Source organism: Rousettus aegyptiacus, unplaced genomic scaffold, assembly GCF_014176215.1.
Source record: "Rousettus aegyptiacus isolate mRouAeg1 unplaced genomic scaffold, mRouAeg1.p scaffold_m13_p_8, whole genome shotgun sequence".
Lineage (NCBI taxonomy): Eukaryota > Metazoa > Chordata > Mammalia > Chiroptera > Pteropodidae > Rousettus > Rousettus aegyptiacus.
In genome coordinates, this window is record NW_023416311.1 from 94812028 (window position 1) to 94836509 (window position 24482).

The 24482-nt window shown below is 35.5% G+C and overlaps 1 protein-coding gene across 4 annotated transcripts in view; it reads left to right on the top strand.

Moving 5' to 3' along the window:
- Window positions 1-24482, top strand: part of DROSHA (drosha ribonuclease III) — a 108425-nt gene that overhangs the window by 36513 nt on the left and 47430 nt on the right. For 3 of the 4 annotated variants that reach the window (XM_036225472.1, XM_036225475.1, XM_036225473.1), the window contains 7 exons: window positions 1122-1193; window positions 2771-2852; window positions 3777-3851; window positions 13215-13384; window positions 17690-17814; window positions 19455-19554; window positions 20963-21070. In XM_036225472.1, the coding sequence (XP_036081365.1) occupies window positions 1122-1193; window positions 2771-2852; window positions 3777-3851; window positions 13215-13384; window positions 17690-17814; window positions 19455-19554; window positions 20963-21070 (732 nt within the window). The remainder of the gene's footprint in view (window positions 1-1121; window positions 1194-2770; window positions 2853-3776; window positions 3852-13214; window positions 13385-17689; window positions 17815-19454; window positions 19555-20962; window positions 21071-24482) is intronic. The other variant, XM_036225474.1, reaches the window with a different exon arrangement.

Below are 24482 nucleotides of genomic sequence, written 5' to 3' on the forward strand. Positions count from 1 at the left end.
TTTTCTTACCATTTCTTTGGCTGGTAGAATTAAAATTTGTTTCTTTCTGATTGGAATGGTTTGTAAAAACGATTACGTTTATATAAAATCATCTTATGGACAGATTGAGCGGCCAGAAAAGCCTACTTAACACATCTCAAAGGCTTCTGAGTCTATTATTTTCCCCAGCTTGTCATCCAAGCCATTGTAAGTGTCTTCATACCCTCCATTTCTCATTCCTTCCTTTATTCAAAAATATATTTATGGAAAACCTATTATATCTAGGCAGTAGGCTAGTTAGTGTCTGATGATACTGGCAGAACAGGTTAGGTCAGGATTTATTTCACCTGAGCCTTCTTTCATTTTCACATGTACCTTGAGTAGTAGAACAGGTAATGGGAGGTGTATACTTTAGTGGCGTAGAGCTGGGGTCTAGAACAAGATTTTGGAATTCACCAGGTCCTGGCGACCTTTGGCAAGGTGCCCGATGACTCTCTGCCTTATTTTCCTCCACGGTACAAGGGGGATGGTAGTTGTACCTGTGTCATAGGGAAGGCTACGTGAGTGACAGTATGTGAAGCGTTAGAACAGTGCTAACATTTATAATAGTTATAAATGCTATTTATAACTGTTACTAGTTTTATTATAATTTATTATTATTATTTTTATTGCCACGATTGTTTTCGCTCCAAAGCCAGATAGGCAGCATGACTTGTGTGCACTTCAGTGACTTCTGAATCTGTAACTGATGAATTGTCAGCCTGCTCTCTCTGATCTGCCTGAAGAGCCAAAAATTCTGAAAGCTTTTAAAAACCTGAGAAAAAGAAGTATTTAATTGTGGTGTTATTAATTCTTTAGAGGCGATTTGTTTGCTTTTAATGGCTTCTTACCTGTTTGTGCTGCTCATACAGTCAGTTAAGCACCAACATTATGCAGGTTTCCTGTAGAGGCTGGGCCAGCTGGGTTCTTGCCATTAGAATCCAGCAGTTGTGGTCAAGCTTCGTGTGCAGCATTGTCAGCAGCTTGGATTAAGTGAAGCTTTCTCATTCAGTTCATGGCCTTCTGGGTCAAGGAGCAGACACGTGTGCAATGTGCGTCTGCAGGAGGGTGCTGCGGAACTGAACCTCTCCTTACTCTTGCAGATTCCACTGTGTAAAGTAATTAGATTCAACATAGACTACACGATTCATTTCATCGAAGAGATGATGCCCGAGGTAAGGGAGAAGATGATTTAACAGCATGATGTAGTCTGCTCTTTTGTTTATTGCACACTTATATCCTTAAAGCATTGAACTTAGCTGGCACTGGCTTTTTGCCATAGGAATACACCTCAGGTATTTAGTTCACTGTTGAAAGAGTCAGTGAGACAAATCTAGGAACAAAGTTAAAATTCAGGTCATATTTAAACTTACAAATTTTTGAACCCATTTCTCCTCGTGTTGCTTCTAGTGATGGTACCTTTACATCTGTGTCTACTTTGTTTCTGATAGGGGACAGATTTTGGCTACTGGTCCTTATCAGAGAGGAAATTAGAATAGTGAAATTGAATCTGAAGTTCTTGGAATAATCTTATTCATTATCTCCATGACAAGATCAATGCTTGGTTCATTTTTCTTCCCATATATTTACATATTTTTCCTAATTGTTTTTCATTGCGGATGCTCAGCAGCAGATTTATCTAAATATATGCAAGAGGTTTAAAATTCCAAAGCAAGATTAATGTGAATCTCAGAATGATTCATTGCCTGATCTTGAATTTAGTGATGTCAACAAATAGCGCTATGAAATAACAACCAGACAGCAAACAAGCTTGCGCACTTAACCTTGTGTTGGAGTCGGGGTCGATTTCCTGAGGCCCTGCCTTTTCTTGCAGACCTTGTTTGACAGCGCAGCTCTGTCATGGCAGCAGAGTTCCGGGGGGCGGGGGGTTGGGTGTGGGGAGATGACACACATGCTTAGTTTAGTTTGCACCTATTTCATTCAAAGCAAGTCCTGTTAATTCTACCTGTCTTTCAAAAATAATTAAAGAGAAAGTGCCCCGCTCCATTCTCCTGCTTAAAAGGCCTTTTTTTTTTTTTTTTTTTTTTGCTTCCTTTTGATTTTTAAGGTCATAAACCCTCATTTGCTCTTCTAAAAGTTTATGACTTTGGCGTGATCTCACGCAGGGTGATTTATGAACCCTGAGCAAAACAAGTAGGAGGAAGAATTATGAGACAAGTCTCACTTGCAAATGTATTATCTGTTAAGCTTGTTTACTGGAGAAATTTGGGTACAAACTTTTGTAGTTTTTCGTAGCCCTTTATTTGCCTTCATTAAGAATTTGAACAAAAGACTTCTGTTTATGGTAACTCTAACGGTGATTCTGGGCCCGTTTGGGTGTTGGTGGTGAGCAGGGGTAGGGTGAGGGACAAAGCTATCAGAACCTGCCTGTGTGTGTATGTGTATAGTTTGAACTAGCAAAAAGTCCCCAGGAGATTCTGATACATTTTATAATTAAATTAGAAAAATACGACATACAGAAGACTTCAGTTTTTAAATTTCACATCACTTTATTTGTAAGCAGTAAGGGCTGGGTTCACATTTTCATAGGAATCCTAATGCCATTATTGCTTACTTCATTTATGTTTTAAGCCAGTGAGCTATTATTTGTGGGATGGTGGTCAAACTTAGGAAATTACATGATTTTAATATAGATTCAGTAGGCATTTTTTAAGATACTTGACTAGAACAAGTTGAACCTATATATATTATTTATAATAATATAGTAATTTGGTTTTGGTTTATTTTTCAGAATTTTTGTGTGAAGGGACTTGAACTCTTTTCGTTATTCCTATTCAGAGATATTTTGGAATTGTATGACTGGAATCTTAAAGGTAAATAATAGGATTTAAAGAAAGTTATAAGGCTTGTAGAACATTGTGGTATATGGGGGACATGGTTGAAATTCCTCTTGTTTTTGAAATACCCAAGGAAAAATGCGTTTTTCATGGGAACATTTGCTATTGTTTGACATGAATTATTTTCATACAATTTGACAGGGTCCGTTACCAAAGGTTACCATTATTTATTACCTAACTGATACCTAAGAAGATGGTATCATTCACGATGAGTATCTACCTTGATTTATGTGCATTAGGGAAAATCTCATTAGTTAATATTTTAAATATGTTGACTTTTTAATAAACTTCTTCCAAGATGACAGTGTATTAAAACAGAACTTTGGTTAGCCCTCAAAACACAGCCCTCATGCTCTGTGAACTATGTTGATTTCAAAACTCGATACTTGGTTCTTAGATAGTAGTTTACACTTTCGGAGGTGTCCGTATTCCAGCAGACATTTATTTACTTATATATTTTTAAAACAGTGTATTTGCAGATCAAGCTTTTAGTAATAATTCTCTTTTTTTGTAAGTCATATTGATTAAAATAGAACGGAATTAAAACATGAGCATATTATATCATGAAGTTGTTCAATTATAACAAAAATCTTTATATATTTTGAATTTCTAAAAATAGTTTTACCTTATCTACCGTATACCATATATATCCTTGGGGCTTTCATTCTGTGCCTACTTTTTGGGTAGTCTCCTCACCAAAATTGTCATTGGATGTTTATGGCAGTAACTGTACAATTGATGTACCTATTTAGAAGAGAGTGTTTTGTTTTGTTTTGGTTTGGTTTATTCCCCTAGTGGTGGTTTTTGTCGTTATGAATCTTAGGAATTAAGTTGGAGTGTTTGTTTTCTAAGGCTCTTTCATATATATTTTTTTCTTTTCTTTTCACTTATTTGCTTTAGGTCCTTTGTTTGAAGACAGCCCTCCCTGCTGCCCAAGATTTCATTTCATGCCACGTTTTGTAAGATTTCTTCCAGGTAAATCTTTTGGCTTGTCAATGACCCAGAGAGATAATGCATCTGAAAATAAGCCTGCCATTCTTCTTTCAGTCTGTAGGGACAACTTTCCCACCTTAGACACTGGTAATTATCTACTTCTCAGGGCAGACATGAAAATGTAAAAATTATACATGCTGATTTATATCCCTACATAATTTATGGTAGCCCTAAATTAGTGAACAGCTGCAGAACTGATTGATAAAAATATTATGCAAGTGTTAAAATTAATATGGAAAAATGCATGTGGCTTAAAAGATGCATATAGTTAATTGTAAACCAGTTACAGAGTTTTATAGACAGTATTATGACTAAGCAAAAAAAATCACTGCAATAATAGCTGTATTAAGGTACTGGTATTACAGGTGATTTTTTTTCCTATTTTTTGAATATACTTTTATTCATTTTATAATGAGAAAACAAGAATTTTTTCTCTCACTAAAAAATATAAGTAAATATATGACTTTTAAAGCAATATTTTAACTTAAAATTTTTTTTTCAAGAGTCTAGCTATTAGACTCTTAGAAAAAAATTATATGTAGTAATTTTAAAAATGGTCGAGTTTATACTGAAATCTTTGGATGCCTTTTTGTTTGCAAAGTCTTCACCACCCTAAATGAATTCATCCCACAGACCTCCTTCTGGTATCTCATTCACTGGTATTTCCACTAATATTCTATACTCCCAGCCTCTCGTGCCCTAATTTTTTTTGCTTCTGCTTGAACCTTCTCTTTTTCCCCTGTGTACATGCATCTTTCTTGGCTTTCTTGCTTAAGTCCTGGGCTCTGACTTTTGTCTGTCAGCTTTAGCAGCCTCGATGCCTTAACGCTATCCACCACCTTCCGTGGAAATGGCAGTTTAACCATTTGCCTTTGTTTCTCCTTTATGTGGGCCACTCAGTGATACTGGAGAAAAAAATTTGACTGCTGTGATAACTCTATGGGCTACAGTTTTTGCTGGAGAGCCTTTCAGCATGTAAGCTCTCCGTCCATGTCTATATATCAGCAGTTTCAGAAATTCAGCCTTAGGCTCATGCTCTTCTCATGCCTCCTGTCCTCCTGGGGGCTGGAGGCCTTGCCTCTCCCGTACCATTCAGACTTGGTTCATAAGAAGCCTGTCTGTTCACACCCTCTCTAACCCTGTCCCCTCCCGACTGCAGTTGCTGATGCCAGCCTCTAAAAGACCAAATCCCGTGGACACTCTTGAGTTTTAATCTCCCTAACGTGGTGCTGGGCCCTTGACCTTGTCTACCTGCTGAGCTCTCCTTACTTTGCTCCTAGCTCTCTGATTCATCCTTTGTGGCTTTTGTTTTTTGTCTATTCATTCTAGTTTAGATTTTCCTCAAGATTTTGTCCTTGATACCCTTTCCTTAATCCAGACAGTGGTCACAGTGACTTACTTTTCTTTTAGAATAATGTTACTCATATTTTTTAGTATTATTGTTAATGTTTATTTTGTTTGGAAAATGCATTCAAAAAGCTTTGTATATCTGGTTTTATTTTATTGAGAAGTCTTTTTTTTAAGCGAATGCATGTTTGATTTTATAATGGAACTTTAGCAGTGAACTTATCAGAAAATGGTGTTAGAGTGAATTTGTCGAAAAGCCTTTCCTTTCTGTATGTATCTGCCTCCAGTAATTTTATGACCAAGAGAATCTCTAAGAGAAAGTGGGCACTTTTAAACATCATCTTAAAGAAAAATCTTACGTCAGATATTTATTTTGTGGGATCTTAACTCTCACAAATTGTTTTTCATAACTATGTAGGGATAACATCTTGTCATAAAAAAGGTTTATTAAATATGATTGATTTACTTTTTCATTAGACTTCCTTTTGAAAATACATGTTTAAAAAAACCTTGAAGGATACAGAAAAATACCTAATGTATAAAATGCATTTTGGTATTGAGTGGCAAATTATGGCTGATTCTTTACAATATGATTTTATTAAAGATCTTTTAGAAAATGATGAAAAAAGAAAAACACATTTTGACATATTTTTATTTTTTTTCTGTGCATAGACTTTTTTCACATAGTTGTCATCATACTAATATATGATTTGCATACTAATGTGTAGTAATTCGTTGAGCAGATGGATATTTTTGAAGATCATGATATGTAGTGCCAGATTTCTTGTCACAAGAATCCCATCATTTTATGCTGCCATGAAAAATGCATTATTAATCTTCCTCACATTTCGGACCCTCCCTCCTTCCTTTCTTCTCTTTCTTCTTCCTATCTTCCTTCCTTTTTAAAATTGTCAACTGTCGCGCCCTGAGACTAAGGAGTAGACAGTGTCTGTCTTGTTGTATTAGTGCTAACATACTACTTGGCACATAGCAGGGACTCAGTAAATACTTGTCTACTGACTTTATTTATAATCAGTCATAACAGTGCCTTCATTAAATATTCATGTATTTTGTTACTAATGAGAGTGAATGTGTGTTACAAACAAACATTCTTTGGTATTGTCTCTCATTTTTTAAAAGTAAACCTTTGATTGACGTAAATTTCTTTGATGCAAATACTGAAAAGTACGCATCATAAATGTGTGACTCAGTGAATTTTCCTGAAGTAAATATGACCGACCATGTACTCAGCACTCTGATCAATATTACCAACACCCAGGAGCCACTTTATGGTCACTACCCTGCCCCCTCAATGGTAGCCTCTATTCTGACTTGAAAATGCTGTGTTTTATGTATTAGTTTTACCAGTTTTTGCATTATAAAAATTAGAATTACACTTTTTTATTTCGGTCTTCTTTTGTATTGTGTTTTTGGGACACCTGTTGTTAACTCTAGTTAACTCTAGTTGGTTCATTTTCATAGCTTCTAACATTATATGGTATGACTAAATTAAGATGTATTTAATATATCTGTGATTAATGAACATTTGGGTATTTTTAGTTTTTGGCTCTTTTAATTAGTTCATCTGTGTTCGTCAAACACACATGCCTTTTGGTGAGTGTATATTTATGCTTTTCTATTGTGGGAATAGACCTAGGAGTGGAAATTCTGTGATTTTAATGTTTACATTAAGCTTTGTAGGTACTTTCAGACCGTTATCCAGAGTGATTGTACCATTTTATCTTCCCTCCTGTGGTATATATTAGAGTTCAAGTCATTCCACATTCTCACCAACACTTGTCATTTTTCTTTATTTTTCAAGTTAGCCGTTCTGATGAATGTTCAGAGATATCACATTATTGTTTTAATTTTTATCCTAATGACTAAAATGAAATGGAGCACCACTTCATATATCAGTTGGCTATTTGGATATTGTCTTTGGAAGTGCCCGTTCAAGTCTTTAGCTCATTTTTGTATTGGGTTAGATCTGCCTTTTTCTCATTTATGTGTAGGTGTTTTTTTATACTGTGTATGAATCTTTTGTCAGATATATAGTCAGTACTTCTCTGTGGATTTCTTTTTTACCATCTTAATAGTGATTTTTTATCAATAGGAATTCTTAAGTTTAATGGAGTCCAATTTACATAATATTTTCTTTATGGTTAGAGCTTTAGGTATATTGTTTATGAAATCTTTGCCTACCCTAATGTTATCAAGATACTCGCCTATATTTTCTATAAATTTAATTCATACTCTGTCTCAAATTTGTTTTTATAATTGGTATTAGATATATGGCTCAAGATTTGTTATTTTCAATGTGGATATCCAATTGACCCAGCACCATTTTTTTAAAAAAAATATTTTATTTTTCAAGTACAGTTGGCGTACAATATTATATTGGTTTTAGGTATACAACATAGTGATTAGACATTTTATATAACTTACCAAGTAATCAACTCCATAAGCCTAGTACTTATCTGACTCGTAAATAGTTATTACAATATTATTGACTATATTCCTTATGCCATACTTTACATCCCCATGACTGTTTTGTAACTACTAATTTGTACTTCTTACTCCCTTTCCCTTTTTTTATACCCACTGCCCTTACTCCTCTCTCATCTGGCAACTATCAAAATGTTCTCTGTATCTATGAGTTTGTTTCTGTTTTGTTTAGTTTGTTTTTTAGATTACACATGTAAGTGAACTCACAATGCATTTGTCTTTCTCTCTCTGAATTCCACTACAATACCCTCTAGTTCCATCTGTGTTGTTGCAGATGGCAAGATTTCATTTTTTTTTTTAATGACTGAATAATATTGCATTGTATATATGTATCTCCTCTTCTTTAAACATTCATCTAGTGATTGGACACCCAGGTTTCTGCCATATCTTGGCTATTGTAAATAATGCTGCAATGAACATATGGATGCACATGTCCCTTCAAAGCAGTGTTTTAGGTTTGTTTGAAATACTCAGAAGTAGGGTGACTGGGTCCCTCTTTGTCTCTCATTACAGCATTTGTTTGAAAGGCTGTTTTGTCTGGTATAATTATTGCCACCCTAGACTTTTTTTTTTTCATTCCATTTTCATGAAATATCTTTTTCCAGACTCCTACCCCCAGTCTGTGTGTCTTTTAATCTGAAGTGAGTCTTTTGTATGTAACATATGTAAAGGGTCTTGTTTTCTTATCTCAGTCACCTATGTTTTGATCGGCACATTCAGTCCATTCACATTCAGAGCAACTGTTGATAGATATGTAGTTATTGTCATTTTATTATTACTATTTTTGATCTTTTTTTCTTCTTAAAGAAACTCCTCTAACATTTCTTGTAATACTGGTTTGATGTTGATGAACTCCTTTAGCTTTTTCTTGTTTGAGAAGCTCTTTATCTGTCCTTCCATTATAAGTGAGAGTTTTGCTGGGTAGAGTAATCTTGGATGTAGATTGTCACTTTTCATCACTTTGACCATTTCGTGTCAATCTTTTCTGCCCTGCAAAGTTTGTTGAGAAATCAGCTGACAGTTCTATGGGAGATCCCTTGTAGGCTCTAACTGCTTTTCTCTTACTGTTTTTAAGATTCTCTCTTTGTCTTTAACCTTTAATGATGATGTGTCTTGGTGTGGGCCTCTTTGGGTTTATCTTATTTGGGTCAGTTTACTAGAGGTCAAATCATACAACAACCAGTTTATTGAGATTTTAAGAAGTTTTTAAATTTTGCTTTCTTTTATTTCCCTGCCTCTACCTTTAGTAGTCTAACAGTTGGAATGAACTCTTCTAGAGCCAGTTTAAGGTTTTATTCTAACAGTAGCTGGGGCTGGGGCTATGCAGGGCTTAACTCAAGACAGAAGGGCTGCATTCATGGGAAGCCCTATTCATTACTTATAGCGTTGTAATAAAGCTGTGGAAATCTGGAATCAGTTTTGCAAATCAATTATTTAGCAGATTGATTGTTGGAAATTGTCCCATTCTGGAGAACGAGTTTTCAGGTATGGCTGTCAAGAGGCCCAAAGGGTGGGAGAGTATCTCAAAATTTCCAGGGAGGCAAGTGTAGTTTGAAAAAAAACATTAATTGATATAGCATCTTAATATAACTTTACATTTGGAAAGTTTAGACAATACCTGTTGTTAATACAAAAGTTAAGATTATAAAAAGGCATCTTAGTAGGAATATACAGGAGATACAGTAATGCGGTTAGACAGTTAATCTCAGTGTATGGAAAGAGGAAGGCATGCTTGTTTTCTTAAAAACTGAGTATTAGATTATTGAGAAATACTCATGTAACCAGCCATATTCTTAACATAAACTCCCTAACAAATTGCCCTGCCCCACAGAAAACCATATAAATAATCGAGCAATATAAACTGAGAGAATTGGGTCTCTAAGAAACAGTTTATAAAGTCTGTCAGTTCATTAACGACTGTGCAGATTCACTCTCTGAAGCACAAACTTCATTCCTTCCCGAATAATGAGCCGTTGTCACAGTGCCAGTCCCAGTGCTGGCACAATTCCTGCTAACCTTAGCTTACTCGCTCTAATTTCTCATTTATATCATGTCCTATTTATCTCAGCCAACGAGGCAAAAATTACTTGCTAGCCCTCAGTGACATAATTCCATAAATCCCTAACATAAACATGTAGCAAAGCAGACAAACCAAAAGAGCCAATTCATTAACATTAGTCAGTTCATGGCAGTTTGCGAGCAAGTGGCCATGTTATTTATCTGCTTCAGAAAGTCAATCCGCAAATATTTATGAGTGTCTTTTTGCTGTGCTGGGTAGGAGGGATACAGCCCACAGAGCCCACAGGCTCTGGCAGGACTCTCTAGTCTTGTCTACTTTTTCTTATTTTTCCATAGGGATCGTACTCCATAATTGAACCTGGAGCAGTGCCTCAATCCCCCTCCTTGATGAACCTTTCACCTAAGGTTATCTGCCCTAGGTTTCTTCTTTTTCGCAGTGGTAAATATCTATCTTTTCAAGTTTTAGTTGCTATTTTAAATATTTAGCAGAATGTCAACATGGATTTACTCTTTCTCCTTTAGCATTATCAACTTTGCACATGATGTGTGTACACTTTAAAAAAATTATTTCTGGTTTCTATGCTGCTATAAAACTCTCCTTTCTCATTGTCAGTTTTGCACCTAGATAAAGTAGAAGCATTCTTTAAAAGCATTAGGTGGCCTTAATTACCTTGCAGGTATTCTAAATTGGGCAGTGCCCTTGGTTTGTAGGCTTAAGTATTTCCCTCTCCCAGTAGCTCTTTTAGTTTTTTAGTCTTTTTGCTTTAAATTCAGTGCCCCTAGTCCATTTCACCTTTATTTAAAGAGCCATGAAGTCAGCCTTCTGTAACTGCTTGTGGTGAGGTTCTAGTGCCATTTGGTACACTTGAAGTTGTATATATTGGCTACTTCCACATGCACCAACCTCTCTAGATAAAATCTCAATCTCTTTTTGCTAATCCTTATGGCAAACAACAGTGTTCTTCTCATGGTATCCTAGACTCCTGGTATTTCCTTATAGGCCCACAGTATCTATAGTAGTCATACCAAATAGAGAGTTTATGAGCCAAATACTATTTTACTCTTTCCTTGGTGCCTACTGAGTCTAGTCAGTGTGGCAGTTCTTCTCGGGGCTCTCTAGGTGTTCTGTATCCCTGCTCTTCCAGATATACACACATGCAGTGTAAGTCAGCCTCTTCCGGCTTATGTGTTGTCTTGTCCACCTGCTCACCCTCAGGCCCCTAGAAGCAAAGATTACCATGGCTCAGACTGACAGATAAACATTAGGACAAACAGGCATTATGGATTTGCTGGGCTCCTTAGCAAAGAAGGGAATGTCATGGAAGAAGACATGTTACATGCAGGTGGATTAAAAATGTCTTTTGAAACAGGAGACTGAGAAATATGTTCTTAACCATGGAAGTTTGTTAATCAAAGGTGACTCCTGGGTCTAAGGCAGATGTTTTGTAATGAGGCATAAAAAATTGTAGTGCTGTGAACAATAATCTGAATCAGTAGATAGAACGTGTCCTTATGTGAATTGATCATATTTTGTATTTTAGTCACTTCTTGGACAATTCCTCTTTTTTTAGATAGGTTCAACGTGTTTGGTTAAGAGAACTCTGTTTTCAGGCTGTTATCAACAAAGATTCTTTTAGAAAATGTGTTTAAGCATTAGCCTATGTGCTTCTTGAGGGCCTAGAGCTTGTTTTGTTTGTTTGTTTTTCCCATGATTGTGCCTGGCACATAGTGGTGAAAAACATACTCCCATGTGATAATAAAATCCAGAGTTCTTACTGTGCTCCGCAAAGCTTCGTAGGAAGATCTCACGTTCCTGCTGCCTCCCTCACATTCTCATTTCACTTCATCCACGCTGGCCTCTTTGCAGTTCCTGGACCACATCAGTCCCGTTCCACCTCAGGACTTTTTCTGTTTCTCTACCCAAGACAGTTTTCTACCAGGTTGCTACATGGTAGGCTGCCCTGCTTCTTTCAGGTCCTTGCTCACATGGCACCTCTTCAAAGATACCTTTCTTGACCACCCTTTTAAATATACTGCAGTCTCTTGTCCATTGTGATTCTTCATGGTGTCACATTGATCTATTATATAGTTGTTAGTTACGGTCTCTTTTTCTCCACTGGAGTATAAGGGGGTTCACCTGTTTAGATCGCCACTATATTTACTGGGTCTAGAAGAGGGCCTGTTATATAAATAGGTGCTCAGTAAATATTTGTTGAACGAATGAGCAAGTATTTAGGTTAACAAATGAATGCATGCCTACGTATATATTCCTCTATAGCAGAAATGCTGTCTAGTTTCAGCGTAGCATCTGAGGTTTAAAAAAGACAACCCAAATCAAAAAAAAATCTTGGTATTTATTCTCTTCTTTCTGAGATGTGTAGGCTTTCCCAAGTGCGTAACCCATAGCAATTTGTATTAAAATTTTTTATCCTTTTCCATTTTCTAGTATGCCAAATTCCTTGAGTGTCATTACATTCTCCAGCACAAAGAGGACACTGTGATTTGTGCCCACCATCCCTACATCTTGGTCCTCTTATTTTTCCATGAAGTGTTTGGCCCTATACTGCTGTTTCTGTCATACCTTATGATCTGGGATGGGTAGTCATTGTCCTGTAAACCTTCAGGGCGCTCGTCTTTCTTTTGGGTGGGCCCAGGTAAGGAAAAGGGGTACAAATCGTTAGGAATATTGGTCAAGAAGCTAAGCCCAAAGAGAACGCAGAAGTCTGTGGACCCAAAATTAATGCCCACATTAAATGAGCATCATCAAGTACCAGTTTAATTGGCTTTTTCCAAAATACTTTAATTATGTCCTTTGTTGTTTTTATCCTCTGTACTTGGTAATGTATGTTTCTGTAAGCTTCAGAATACTTGGTGTTTTTCTACTTTCTAACTCCGTAATGATCTGCATGATATCAGTACGGGCTCTTTAGTTCTATTCATCATGGCAGGTGCAGCACATTAGCACCAAAAAATTAGGCCATAACACAATAGCTTATTGAAAACATCCATAAATATCTCAGAAGCTTAGAATTTCCTTAAGACAATAGCATCACTTCTAAAGAGCTTTCATCTGTTACCCTAGAAAGACTGATAAAATAGTGAAGACTTACCATAGTTTTGTGAGTTGTAGACTATGGTTCTTTACACTAGATGTTTTTAAATTTGTTTAGGTATACGTGTTTTTTTTTTTTTTTTTTTACATTCATACATTCATACCTCACAAATGGAACCTTTTATCATTTATAATGTTGCTTTTGCCATTTTAGTAAATGAGATGGTTATTGAGCACTGTTCATCAATGAAACAAATGGCTTTAGATTATTTGGCACCTGGTTAAGCAATGAAAATTCTAAATTACCTTTCTATATAAATGCTCTTTTTTCACCTTGTTGTCTTGTTTTTCCTCATTCAGCTGACAATAGGCTGTTAATTGAATAGCCTTACATTTCCCCTCTCTCTCCTCTCTCACCCAAGATGGTGGAAAGGAAGTGCTGTCTATGCACCAGATCCTCCTTTACTTGTTACGGTGTAGCAAAGCCCTGGTTCCCGAAGAGGAGATCGCCAATATGCTTCAGTGGGAAGAGCTCGAGTGGCAGAAATATGCAGAAGAATGCAAAGGCATGATCGTCACCAACCCTGGGACGGTATGTTCTGCTGCGTGTACATTCAAAGACTGGACCACTTCCTCTCTGGGTCTGAATGTTTCACAGAAACAATGACATTTTCACAGCTTCATGTACTCGTTGCTTCTTGTCCTTGAGTAATTTTTAAATATTTAGTAAATAAGAAAAATATTACAATGTAGACATATTTAGTAGTAAGGTCATCTTGTTGGTAAATTTATTTTGCCCATCATGGAGAATTTTGAAATTTATGGATACGTTTAGACCTGATTTTTTTTCTAAGCATGAAAGTAATATATCTTCATGATAGAAAATTAGGAAAATAGAAAAACAGTAAAAAAGATCCAAAATTCCATTCCCCAGAGATGATAGTATTTACTTTTCTAGTCTCTTTAGAATATAGTTCATATTGTTTTGAAACAATATTGGCATCATGCTATTAAATATTACATTAAGTATTAACTATTCAGACCTTTGCCTGCTCCTCTGGAAACAGTCACCAAAAGATTATCATTTGTCCATAGTTTTAAATTTCTTTAGGAGTGTAATAAAAAAAGGCCCTGAAGTTATATAATTAATCCCTATCGTTGGGTACCTAGGTTGCTTCCAGAGTTTTGCTGTTACAAATAATGCTGTATTCAGTTTGTATATGTGCGTATAAACATACATGTACACACATATTCATATATGTATGTATATATCTTTGAATATGTGTCTATTTAGTTCCTTAGGAAGAAGCTCTGTAAGTGGAATTAGTAGTCTCAAGGTATTCACATTTTAATGCTTTCGATACAGATGCAAATGCCATCCAGAAGGTTTTAAAATTTGCACTCTGACTAGGAGAATATGAGAGTGCCCATTTCTTCATATTGGTTATACTATTTTAGTTAAAAAAAAAAAAAAAAAACTTTGTCTATTTGATAGGAAAAAAATATTACTTAGTTCAGTTTTGTGTTTATTTTGGTTTCTATCAAAAATTCGATATTTTAAGTATTTATTGGCCTTTTATGTTTTCTTTTGACAATGGCCTATTAATATTTTTTGTCTAATTTTCTTTTGTGGTATTTGTCTTTTTTTTATTGATCTTTTCATTTATTGATCCTTTGCCATAATTCTTACAAATATTTTCTATTTATTTTTTATTTTTGTTTTAAAATTAGCTTCTAATATTAATTGTTGTAGTACAAATATAAAAATGGAAAGCAGCAAATTAAAAGATAACTATTTTTCTCTTATAAAGATAATGCTGTTTCATATATTAATTAAAATTATTTTTTCTATAAAATATGTTATTTCATAAAATAGTTATATACTGACATCTTATCAGGGTAATTTTTCCAGAAATGGAAAATTAAAATAATATTTCCATGTAAAAAAAAAACCAGAGTAATCTATTTAAACAAAGCTATTGTTTTAAAAAGGCTGCCAAATTGTTTAATAGCCTTGGTTCATAAAAATAAAAACTCTGGGTCAACTTTTTGTAGTATGACAGTAACATCTGCAGAAACAAAATGTTTCTATGTGCAAATCAAGCATTCCAGCTAATGCTGATTATTTTAAACAAAACTCGAAAATGTTTAATAAAAATGTGTTTAAATGTAAGACTTATTCAAAACTAAAAATTCATATAGTTTTTACTGTTATATTGTTAAAGTAACTTTAAAAGAAATAGACAAGTCATAACACTATGAGAGTATGACTAATTATTTTTCTTTAAACCACTACAGAAATTTACATTTTTTTCTGTCAGTTTTATAGCTGGGTCAGAAGATGGGTGGGGGCGATGGTGGTAGCAGACATACCTTTTCATCTTGGTGGGTCCACTGGAAGCACCCATGATATACAGTGGACACTTTGGGAACACTTTCACCCTAGAGCTTTCTTCCATGACATGGTTAAAATTTCCTGAAATCCTGCAACATTTGGAGAGCTTTTGAAAATATAAGAATGCCATGATCTACCCTACCCTATCTACTCCAGGTAATGGGGCCCAAGGATCTGTAGTTTTAAAAAAGATTCGTAGGTGCTTCTTGTTTTTGAGCCGATGGCATAGAGAACATTTACTCCATTACCATGATCATTATTCAGCTAATTTGTTCAGGGATTACAATGTGAGCCAGGTGCTAGTGAAGTATATGGATTGTATATGAAGCTTGTCTAGGTGCATACTCACAGCAGCATATCCATATGAAAGGAGTCTGTGATGAATCCTTAAATCAATGAACAAGTCAGTTAAAAAAGCCATCCAGGAAAGCCTGTAGCTTTAGGTGACATCACTCAGCCAGGGTTGCTTCATAAACACTAGAGTGAGGTCTTTAAGGAATTGAGAAATTGTATAAATGATTGGCATGATTAAAAGTACATACTTGGCATGGTATATGGCCAGGTTTGAAGATAATGAGGAAACCAAATTAGGATGAAAGGTTTATATTGGAAAGTAATCGGCAATAAATTAAGAATGGTAAATTTGGGTGCCAGGCTTAGGGACATGATGAAGTTAATTCTTTTTTAATATTTATCTAAAAATATGTTTAAAGGAGGAAAATATTCTGAAAACCTAGTATCATGAAAACATCCTTTTATTATATCCTTTTGAGAATAGGGCAGAGTAGACATAGCACCACAGTTCATCCTCTATAGTACTTGTTTTGAAAGATTGCCCTTATGTTAAGAATATTGGGGAATTTATTAAATTTTCCAGCTATTATGGTCACATTAAGTACTTTATTGCTGCAGAACTTAAAAGAATTAATTCCCTCTCTTAGCATTTTGCTTTTGGCAGGGAATACTTTGGTTATTAGCTAGAATGTTTTTCATTTTTCTACAAAGATGGTATGATAGATATTGTAGGGTGTGGCCAAATTTTAGAACCTATTTCATTCTCTTCCATCCCTGTAAATTCAGAGATACTATAGATATTTAAAATCACTATTTCCTTTGTTTATACCATAGCATGGTGTTTAAAATCATGGAAACATGAATAATTCACTAGCATTTTTCAGTTGTACAATTTCTGTTCTAAAAATGAGTCCTGGTGCTTTGATGCACAAAATATTGGACCTAAATAACATGTTGCTACTGTCGATAAGCATTTAAATGATTTAATATTAGGTTACCTGTGACCAGAGTCTTCTCTAGTTATTAACTCGAAGAGCAGAGGTCATCATTTTAAGATACTAGTGAAATTTTGTTAAATGACATTTAAATATTCTTTAAAAATGTAAGCATCAGTTGTTTTTAAACTAGTGTGGATGAATTTACACAAATCTATTCACTTTGTCACCTACTTGGATTTGTTGGATCGCCGACTTGGGCTATAGTTGTGGATCAGGTAACCAGATTGCCCCAGTTGCTGGGGGCTTTCCCTGTTTTAGCGTTGAAACCCCTCTGTTCTGGATAAAACAGGCCATTGACCCGACTCTAGTTTTTGGGCTTTGCTGTGTGACAGAATGAAGCTTATAGGCCTCTGTGTGGATCAGTTCTACAGCCTTTGGCAGTAAAGCAGCTGAGTCAAAGACCGCACAATCTCCTACTGAGAATTTAGTTTCTAATTAGAGGACTGCCCTAAGAGTTGTGTATAAGCAAGGAGGTTGCTAAAACATACTCTCCATGATTTTACCATCTTTTCACAAACTTAAGCTTTCAGGATGAAAGGTATTTTACAAATGATTCCTCATATTTTAGTAACCTAAGAAGGAACTAACTGTTGACTTCTTCCTTTATTAGATTTGAGAAAAAATTTATGAGGCTCTCTATTTAAATTAAAAAATGGCCTACCTGGACATAATAAGAGAAGCTTAACCATTTGGCCTTCATACCACCATACCTTCTAATTTAAAAATGTAGAGTTAAAGGAATACGTTAGGTACACAGAGAACTAAGGGAAAATAAATTATATGGAGGCATCTGTCTGTGCATCTTGAGTAGAAGTAAGCTATTAATTTGAGACGTGAAATTAAAGCAGAATAAGCCAACACATCTTTTCTCTGTGATGTGGAATACTTACCCTGTGCCTTTGGAGAGGTTAAGGGAAAGTTACATTTGACTAGGTGTCCTTTTAAAAGTTTAATTTTTAAAGGTTTCAATGTGGACTGCAAAAAAGGACAAAATCGTTGTTCATTATGCCAAATGGCACAGACTCATTTATAGGGATGACATTATAGTTTTTATATAGTATAGCTGCTATGATTAAAGAGTTTTAAATGACATTTTCCCTTTGGGGAGGAGGCTTTCCTAGAAAATCCGATTAATTTCTTCCCTACTTAGGTTAACATCAATACTTAAAGTCTTCTTATGGGAATAAATGGCTTTGATTTTTCTCTGTAGAAACCAAGCTCTGTCCGCATCGATCAACTGGATCGTGAACAGTTCAACCCCGATGTGATTACTTTTCCAATTATCGTCCACTTTGGGATACGCCCTGCACAGTTGAGTTATGCAGGAGACCCACAGTAAGATATTTCTCAGTGTTTGTCTTAGCCAATTTCATCTTCTACTAACAGCTGAATTAGCAGAGGACTACCCTTTAGCAGATGTTTTCCTTTTTAAAACTTAAGACCTGAAATGAGTCATGTTTCCAAATTTAGGTTACCAAATGAAACAAGTTTTGGTAGTTCCTGAAGAATTATTTTTTCTACATATTTGATTGCAGGAAGTTATTATTTAAAAGATTATCCTTGGCAGTCTTGGTCACCAAGAGTCCTAAATGCTTTTAACCTTTGAGGAGCTTTTTCTTTATTTGTCGTTTTAATGCTTATTGTTACTATTTTTATTTTTTCAGTGCCCTCTAGAAGAAAGTAGCATCTTGTTGATTCCTAGCACTGCTGAGTCATACAGAGTTCTATTTTGTGGGGCATCTTAATAAGAACTCAAGATCCCATGCAAAGTCAAGGGCTGTATTGAAAGGAGAAGCTGTGACTTCTGACCCTTAGAATTGATGTTACTTTCCACATTTGGGTTTTTCTAACTGGCATGTTAGTGTTTTTCTGGGAGAAGATAAGGATGTGTGGGAATGGCAATAGTACCATTATGTTCCTCAGGAGTGTTTAAATTTGCTACCTCGTTGAACAGTTTCCTGACTTAATTTTTTTTTTTAAGGATTCATAATGGGAGAAAAGGGCATGGGAGATTTTCAATTCATAAATACATTATTGGCTAATATATTAGAAGAGGCTAAAGGGTTTTGTTCTTTTTTTCCCCCTTTGAATAAAAGTATGAAGCAATGAACAAGGCACTGTGTAAGTACTTCTTTCTTTCCTCCATTCTCTGAAAAAAATGTTATCAAAAAGGAGAGACCCCACTAGGCCAAGAAAGGAGCAATTTCAATGACAGAAGCAATTTCAAGATGACAGAAAATCCTTTGACAATCCCCTCTGGTCAGAAAAATGTTAGTAGAATGTGATTAGGCTCTCGTGGACTCAGGTGGCAGGAGTATGAATTGATAAAGTACTCTATATCCTCTTCATTCCCAGGACGCTTTAACAATATTCTTTAGACTGATCCAGGTTATCACACATTTGGCTACAATTGTGCTGATTTTTGTCATGGTATATACAAATTGGTGTACACCATTTGTCTTTTTTCCCTCCCCAGGGGAAAAAAAAGGAGACAGCTATGTAGCTTGAATATTGGCACAAACGGTGTTCTCTTTTATAATCCTCTTCAACTTTTACTTCCTGTATAGGCAGTTCAGAGACTGACCTTATCCTTATTAAGTAAGGGGTCTTTCAACAAACATCAGAAAGTACATATTTAAATAAAATGTGTCACTTTCAAAGAGGTAACAGTAAGAAATGGTATATGTTTCTATTGATTTTGTGCGTCCCCTTTGGAATTTTTTGCAGAGTCATTCATGTAGTGGCACCTCCTTTTCAACCCAAATAAGCAATAATTAACTTAATAACTAGGCTCCAGATGACTCTTGGTCATCCTGACCTTCAACTCCCAAAATTATATTTTTTCTTAGAATGAAGGTTTGCTGTCAAAATCAAAAGAATTCAATTTATGATTGAACAGGCCTCTTAAAACAACTGGCTTTATTGTACTTCACATTTGCCTTCTCTTTGTCTAATCTGTCTGTCCTTTTCCTTAGGTACCAGAAACTGTGGAAGAGTTATGTGAAACTTCGCCACCTCCTAGCGAATAGTCCCAAAGTTAAACAAACTGACAAACAGAAGCTGGCACAGAGGGAGGTGGGTATTGAACTTTGTTCTTCTGTGCTTAATGATGATGCACTTTAAGTTTATTTCAAGATTGTTGCGTGGTGCTAGAGTAAGATGAAAAAATGCTTTTAAAAATTTATATTTTGCTCCCCTCCTTACTTTAGTATGCTGATAGATTTTTTTCATCTTATTAGTATCTAAGGGATCATTTTTCCTCCTAAAAAGGCTAGTTTCTTAAAGGCTTGTTACCATTGGGAATGAATAGATCCTTTATAGAAATTAAAGTTTGAAACTTGCAGGATCAACACTGCACATAATACAACTTTGGGTCTTACTCAAATTTCTTGGTCTTTAGGTTGTAAAAGATCATTTCCATATGTCTTTCAGTTTAGTAGGGTAAATTTATTTTGTAAGGTTTTATATTCTGTATTTCATATTTCTTTACTAATGGGTAGTAGTATTCCTATATTCCCGAATCATTTATATTTTAGTTATAATTTTAAGAGTAAATGGATTTAGTATCAAAATAGAATTCGTGTCAATGAGATTTTATTCTGCGGCAGTGTAAGAACTAGGCTTTGAAGCTGGGAAAAATGTTCAAATTCTGGCTTTGTCATCTGCTGTGACTTGAGCCACTCAGCTTCATCAGAAAGGAAGGAAGCGGGGTTGAGAGAGGCTGACTGAAATGGCCCTCTCTTGGTACACCCATGGAGAAAGGTGGTTGTGTGGACTTCTGTAATACTCCATCAACTTTCCTCCAATAGTATTTGACCAGTAGTAGGAACTTAATCAATGGTGGAGGTGGTGGTGGTGGTTCCTTTGTTATTATAAATTCCTATGAGATTTTTATTGAATAAGTATACAAATATAAAATTATTTTTATGATTTAATTATTTGAAGGGCAGTAAAATGGAATAGATAGTTCCTGAGTATTATCTTATAGAACTTTTGGATTATTATCTTTTTTTTTTTTTTTTTTTTTTTTATAAAATGTACCCTCGCTGTAAGGGCTTTTATAAGGGGTTGGTAAATTTGAAAGCACCTTATAGAATTATTTGGGTTGCCGCTTAATTAACTGATTGTCTTTCTTAGATGTAAATGCTTAACATAAGGCACGACATAATTTTTACATGCCTCTTTCAAAACCCAAACACTACATTTTTATTTTTTTTTTTTTTATTCAGTGAAAGGACATTCTTTGTTTGTATTTGCCAGAATGGTAGATTTGTTTTAGATTTTTTTCTTATTTAGTTACCCAAGCCTTCGAACATTCTGGACCTCATTTCAAATAAATTATTGTAATTTGGCATGAAGAGATTTGAATACCTGAACTTAAGGGTGATATTGAACGAATCTAGCTTATTTTCTAATGCCTAATGTTTGGCCGAATATTGCTTTACAACAGTCAGGTTCCTCATCATAATGAGTTCTTTTCTAGGAAGCACTCCAAAAAATACGACAGAAGAATACAATGAGGCGAGAAGTGACCGTGGAGCTAAGTAGCCAAGGATTCTGGAAAACTGGCATCCGTTCTGACGTCTGTCAGGTAATGATACTTCTGAGAACACAATTATACCCATATCTCTCTTCCTTTAAAAGGCATCTGGCACTGCAGTTTTCCTAAATCTGAGAAGTTTCTATGGAATATATTACCTTGTAGCTAAGTGGGACACCAACCATAGATCGTTTGTATCATTTGGGTTTTGTTTTCGTCATCTGTTTTGGTATTGTCTTGTTTAATTCTGTGTGCGTGCACACGCACATGCACAGTGGCAGCGTTGGGGGCACTTAGTAATGGTAAATTTTGTCTATGCATGTTGAGTGAAGACAATTCTGTTCTTCAAATGCACCTGCCCGTTGGCAGCATACGTGCCGGTGCTTGTGGAAAGAGATCCTCCAGCAGCTCTGCAGGCGGACTTCTGAAGGCCATGCGTACAAACTTTACAGACCCGTGACTCAAACTTATATTGCAGAGAATCGAAGGCATTAATGAACAGAATCAGTATGCATTTCATATTTGAGCCAAATGATCGTATTTTTTCCTTGGGCAAACTCAGTAGAGGAACATTTCAAATATATATATATATATATGTAAAACTGACTCACTAATAAGTATTCTTGTTTTCCCTGTGGGTGGAATTTATACCAGATTAGAGATCTCCAAACCCCAGCATATTCTTTGACTCTTTACTTGATTTTTATGTTATGATTGATACTGGTTGTGCTCCATGGGAATTACAGTAAAGGAAAATGAGTACACAGGCTGGGGTCAGGTAATGCAATTTGCTGTGCTCAGCCTTTCGGAAGAATACTTCGTGGCTTCCACTTATCTGTTTTGATGGTAGTGCATATTGTAATAAGTTCCAGCATTCTTAGGTATTCATTTCATCATAATGAGTTTTTTAAAATCAATGTTGGCATTTAATTATTATATTGAACAGTGGGATTTAATCCTGTAATTAAAGGTATTACTGTGCAATTCATTTACCGTGGGATGTCCGAAGCTAAATAGTTTTGTGTTAAGATAAACTGCTATTGATGCAGTATTGCTAAATAGTTTGAGAATAATCATCTACAGTGGTAGCCAGCCAGCTACATCCAGGTCCTCAATTATTTTGCCAGTTGACTTTTTTTTTTTTTTTTACTGTAAGCACTTTCAGAAGTGCATGTACTTCCATTATTTCTTTGGGACACTCGAAGCCATTTCACTGTTTTTCTGTTTGCTAGTGTTTCTCCAAGACCAACATAATATCATGTAAGAACAATGAGCAGAATGTTAAACAATCTGCTCAAAATCTGGTCATCTCAGTGATAAGTCAAAGTTGATTGTTTAAAAGATCCTAGAATTGTGGAGCATTGAGAAATGGAAGGTATCTTGGAGATCTTCTAGTTTAGTGGTTTTTAAACCTGAGTTTTTGGTTAACTCTGAAGTTTTTTCTTTTAACAAAACCCTTTAGAGCCCTAATTTGTAAAAAGATAAGAAATAATTATTTTACTGGTGGATAATGGTTGTGTGGAGGGAATATTTATTGTACTTGATTTTTTTCCCACCCCAGGTAGCAGTCCCTATGGCAGCTTTGGTCCACTGAACATAGTTTTTTTGTTGTTGTTTTTTGTTTTTTTAAGCATTGAGCCCATTTTTCTTTCCTCTTGGCAAAACAAACGGGAGTGCTGAATGGTCTGTTTCACTGCAGTTTCGTGTTGTTCAGCTGTGTCACAGATGTTTCAACTCTGGCTTCTCAGCCAGATGAGAAGCAGCTTGAAGATTAGGTTATCTTCTCTGTATATATATTATGTTTTAAATTTTGTTTTGAGGTTGGAAGGCGAAAACACTCAATCAGTTTCTTTGATTAAACAGTCAGAGAAAATGGATCCTGATTAAAAGTCCTGCAAAGGTGACTACTTCGTGGTCTGATAATAGTTCCTCCTTCTCTAGGATGCCCATTCTTCCAAAGACAGCTGCTATCTGTTTAAGAAGCCATGCTTACAAACTCTCCGGTCCTCCTAATAGAAGTCTTTTATCAAGATTTCAGTAAAATGTTTTCCCATATAAATGACATGATAAAGAATGTAAATTGCTGAATATGAGTTCATATACTGAATACAGGAATTGCTTTATGGTTTGTAAAAAAGAAAAGTCTACATGTAAATGAATGAAAGTGTGAGCCAGCCAGCTACCTGAGACGTTGATAGAAGTGGAAAAGAAAGAAATCAGACCACACTGGCAACTCAGGTTGGTGAGAGTGGGGAGCAGAGGGTGTGGACTATTAAAAACAAAACCATGAAGTCCATGTACTTTGGTGAAATAAGTCCTTATACACAAAAATCAAATCATCCTGGAGGCATTTTGTAGCTCTCAACCTTAGATGAACAGATAGAGTGTCTGTTTATCTATCTTGACATTTTAAATATTACTTCACAATCAATGAATATTCTTGGAGTTGTGAAAGTAAACTGTTGCCTGCAATGAGCTTAAAACATCAACATATAGAAATGTTACCTTTGGAGAATTCAGAGGTGTTACTCATCAACTCATTCATTACACAGGAGCAGCCTAGTTCAAATTTAAATGCAAAAACCCAATATAAAGTAAGAATGACTTAAGGGAGAATGACCAGGTTAAATGAAATTAATTGACTTTTGGCTCAAAATGAATATTTTTGCAATGAACATTTTATATTTATTTATAGTCTTTCTTGTTCCAGAATGGCTTTAGGGTAGTAATTCTTAAATATAGTAGTAGTTAAACAACATGACTGTGCGAGTTGTAGACTCCACAGTGAAAATTACGAAATCCGTTACTGTTGTTTGTGCCGATTACTTGAACCTCTGATGCTTCTTCTCACTTAGCTTTCTGTTAGACTCTCCTCTTGTACTTCTCCAGTGAATTGGATTCTGCAGAGCCCTCTCCAATTTTGGTAACATTTTCAGGGAATACAGTTGTTAATTTTGAGGTTCTTCCATTCTCAGGGCCATCAGAAGCCCTGCTGCATTCCCCCACAGATGATGAGATGACATAGGTCTTTGTCTGCACCCCCGCATTCACGGGGATACCTTGTTCTCTAGTTTTTATGTATATATTGTTCATGGGTCTGTTTTGCTATTCTAGTTACTCTGTTTTTGTGGGAGAATTTAGATTTAAAACTAGACACTGTCATTTTCTCACAATGTTCCAAAGGAACTTTTAACAATAGAAGCAGAAAAAAGATGCTCAGTGACTGTGTATTTCAACACGGCAAGGATGGGTAATTTAAAAAACTGAGCTAGAGAGTATAATAGTCCCATAGATAATGTTGAGACTTGATTGTCCGGGATACAAGATGGCTGTGGGTCATACATACGTTTTCTGGTACCCACAAGAAAGAGACTTATTTGGAAAGAGAAACTGGTTCTATTTGGAGCAAGTTTAGAGGAAGTAATGAGAAGACTCAGATATTTCTCATGGGTATATATTAAAG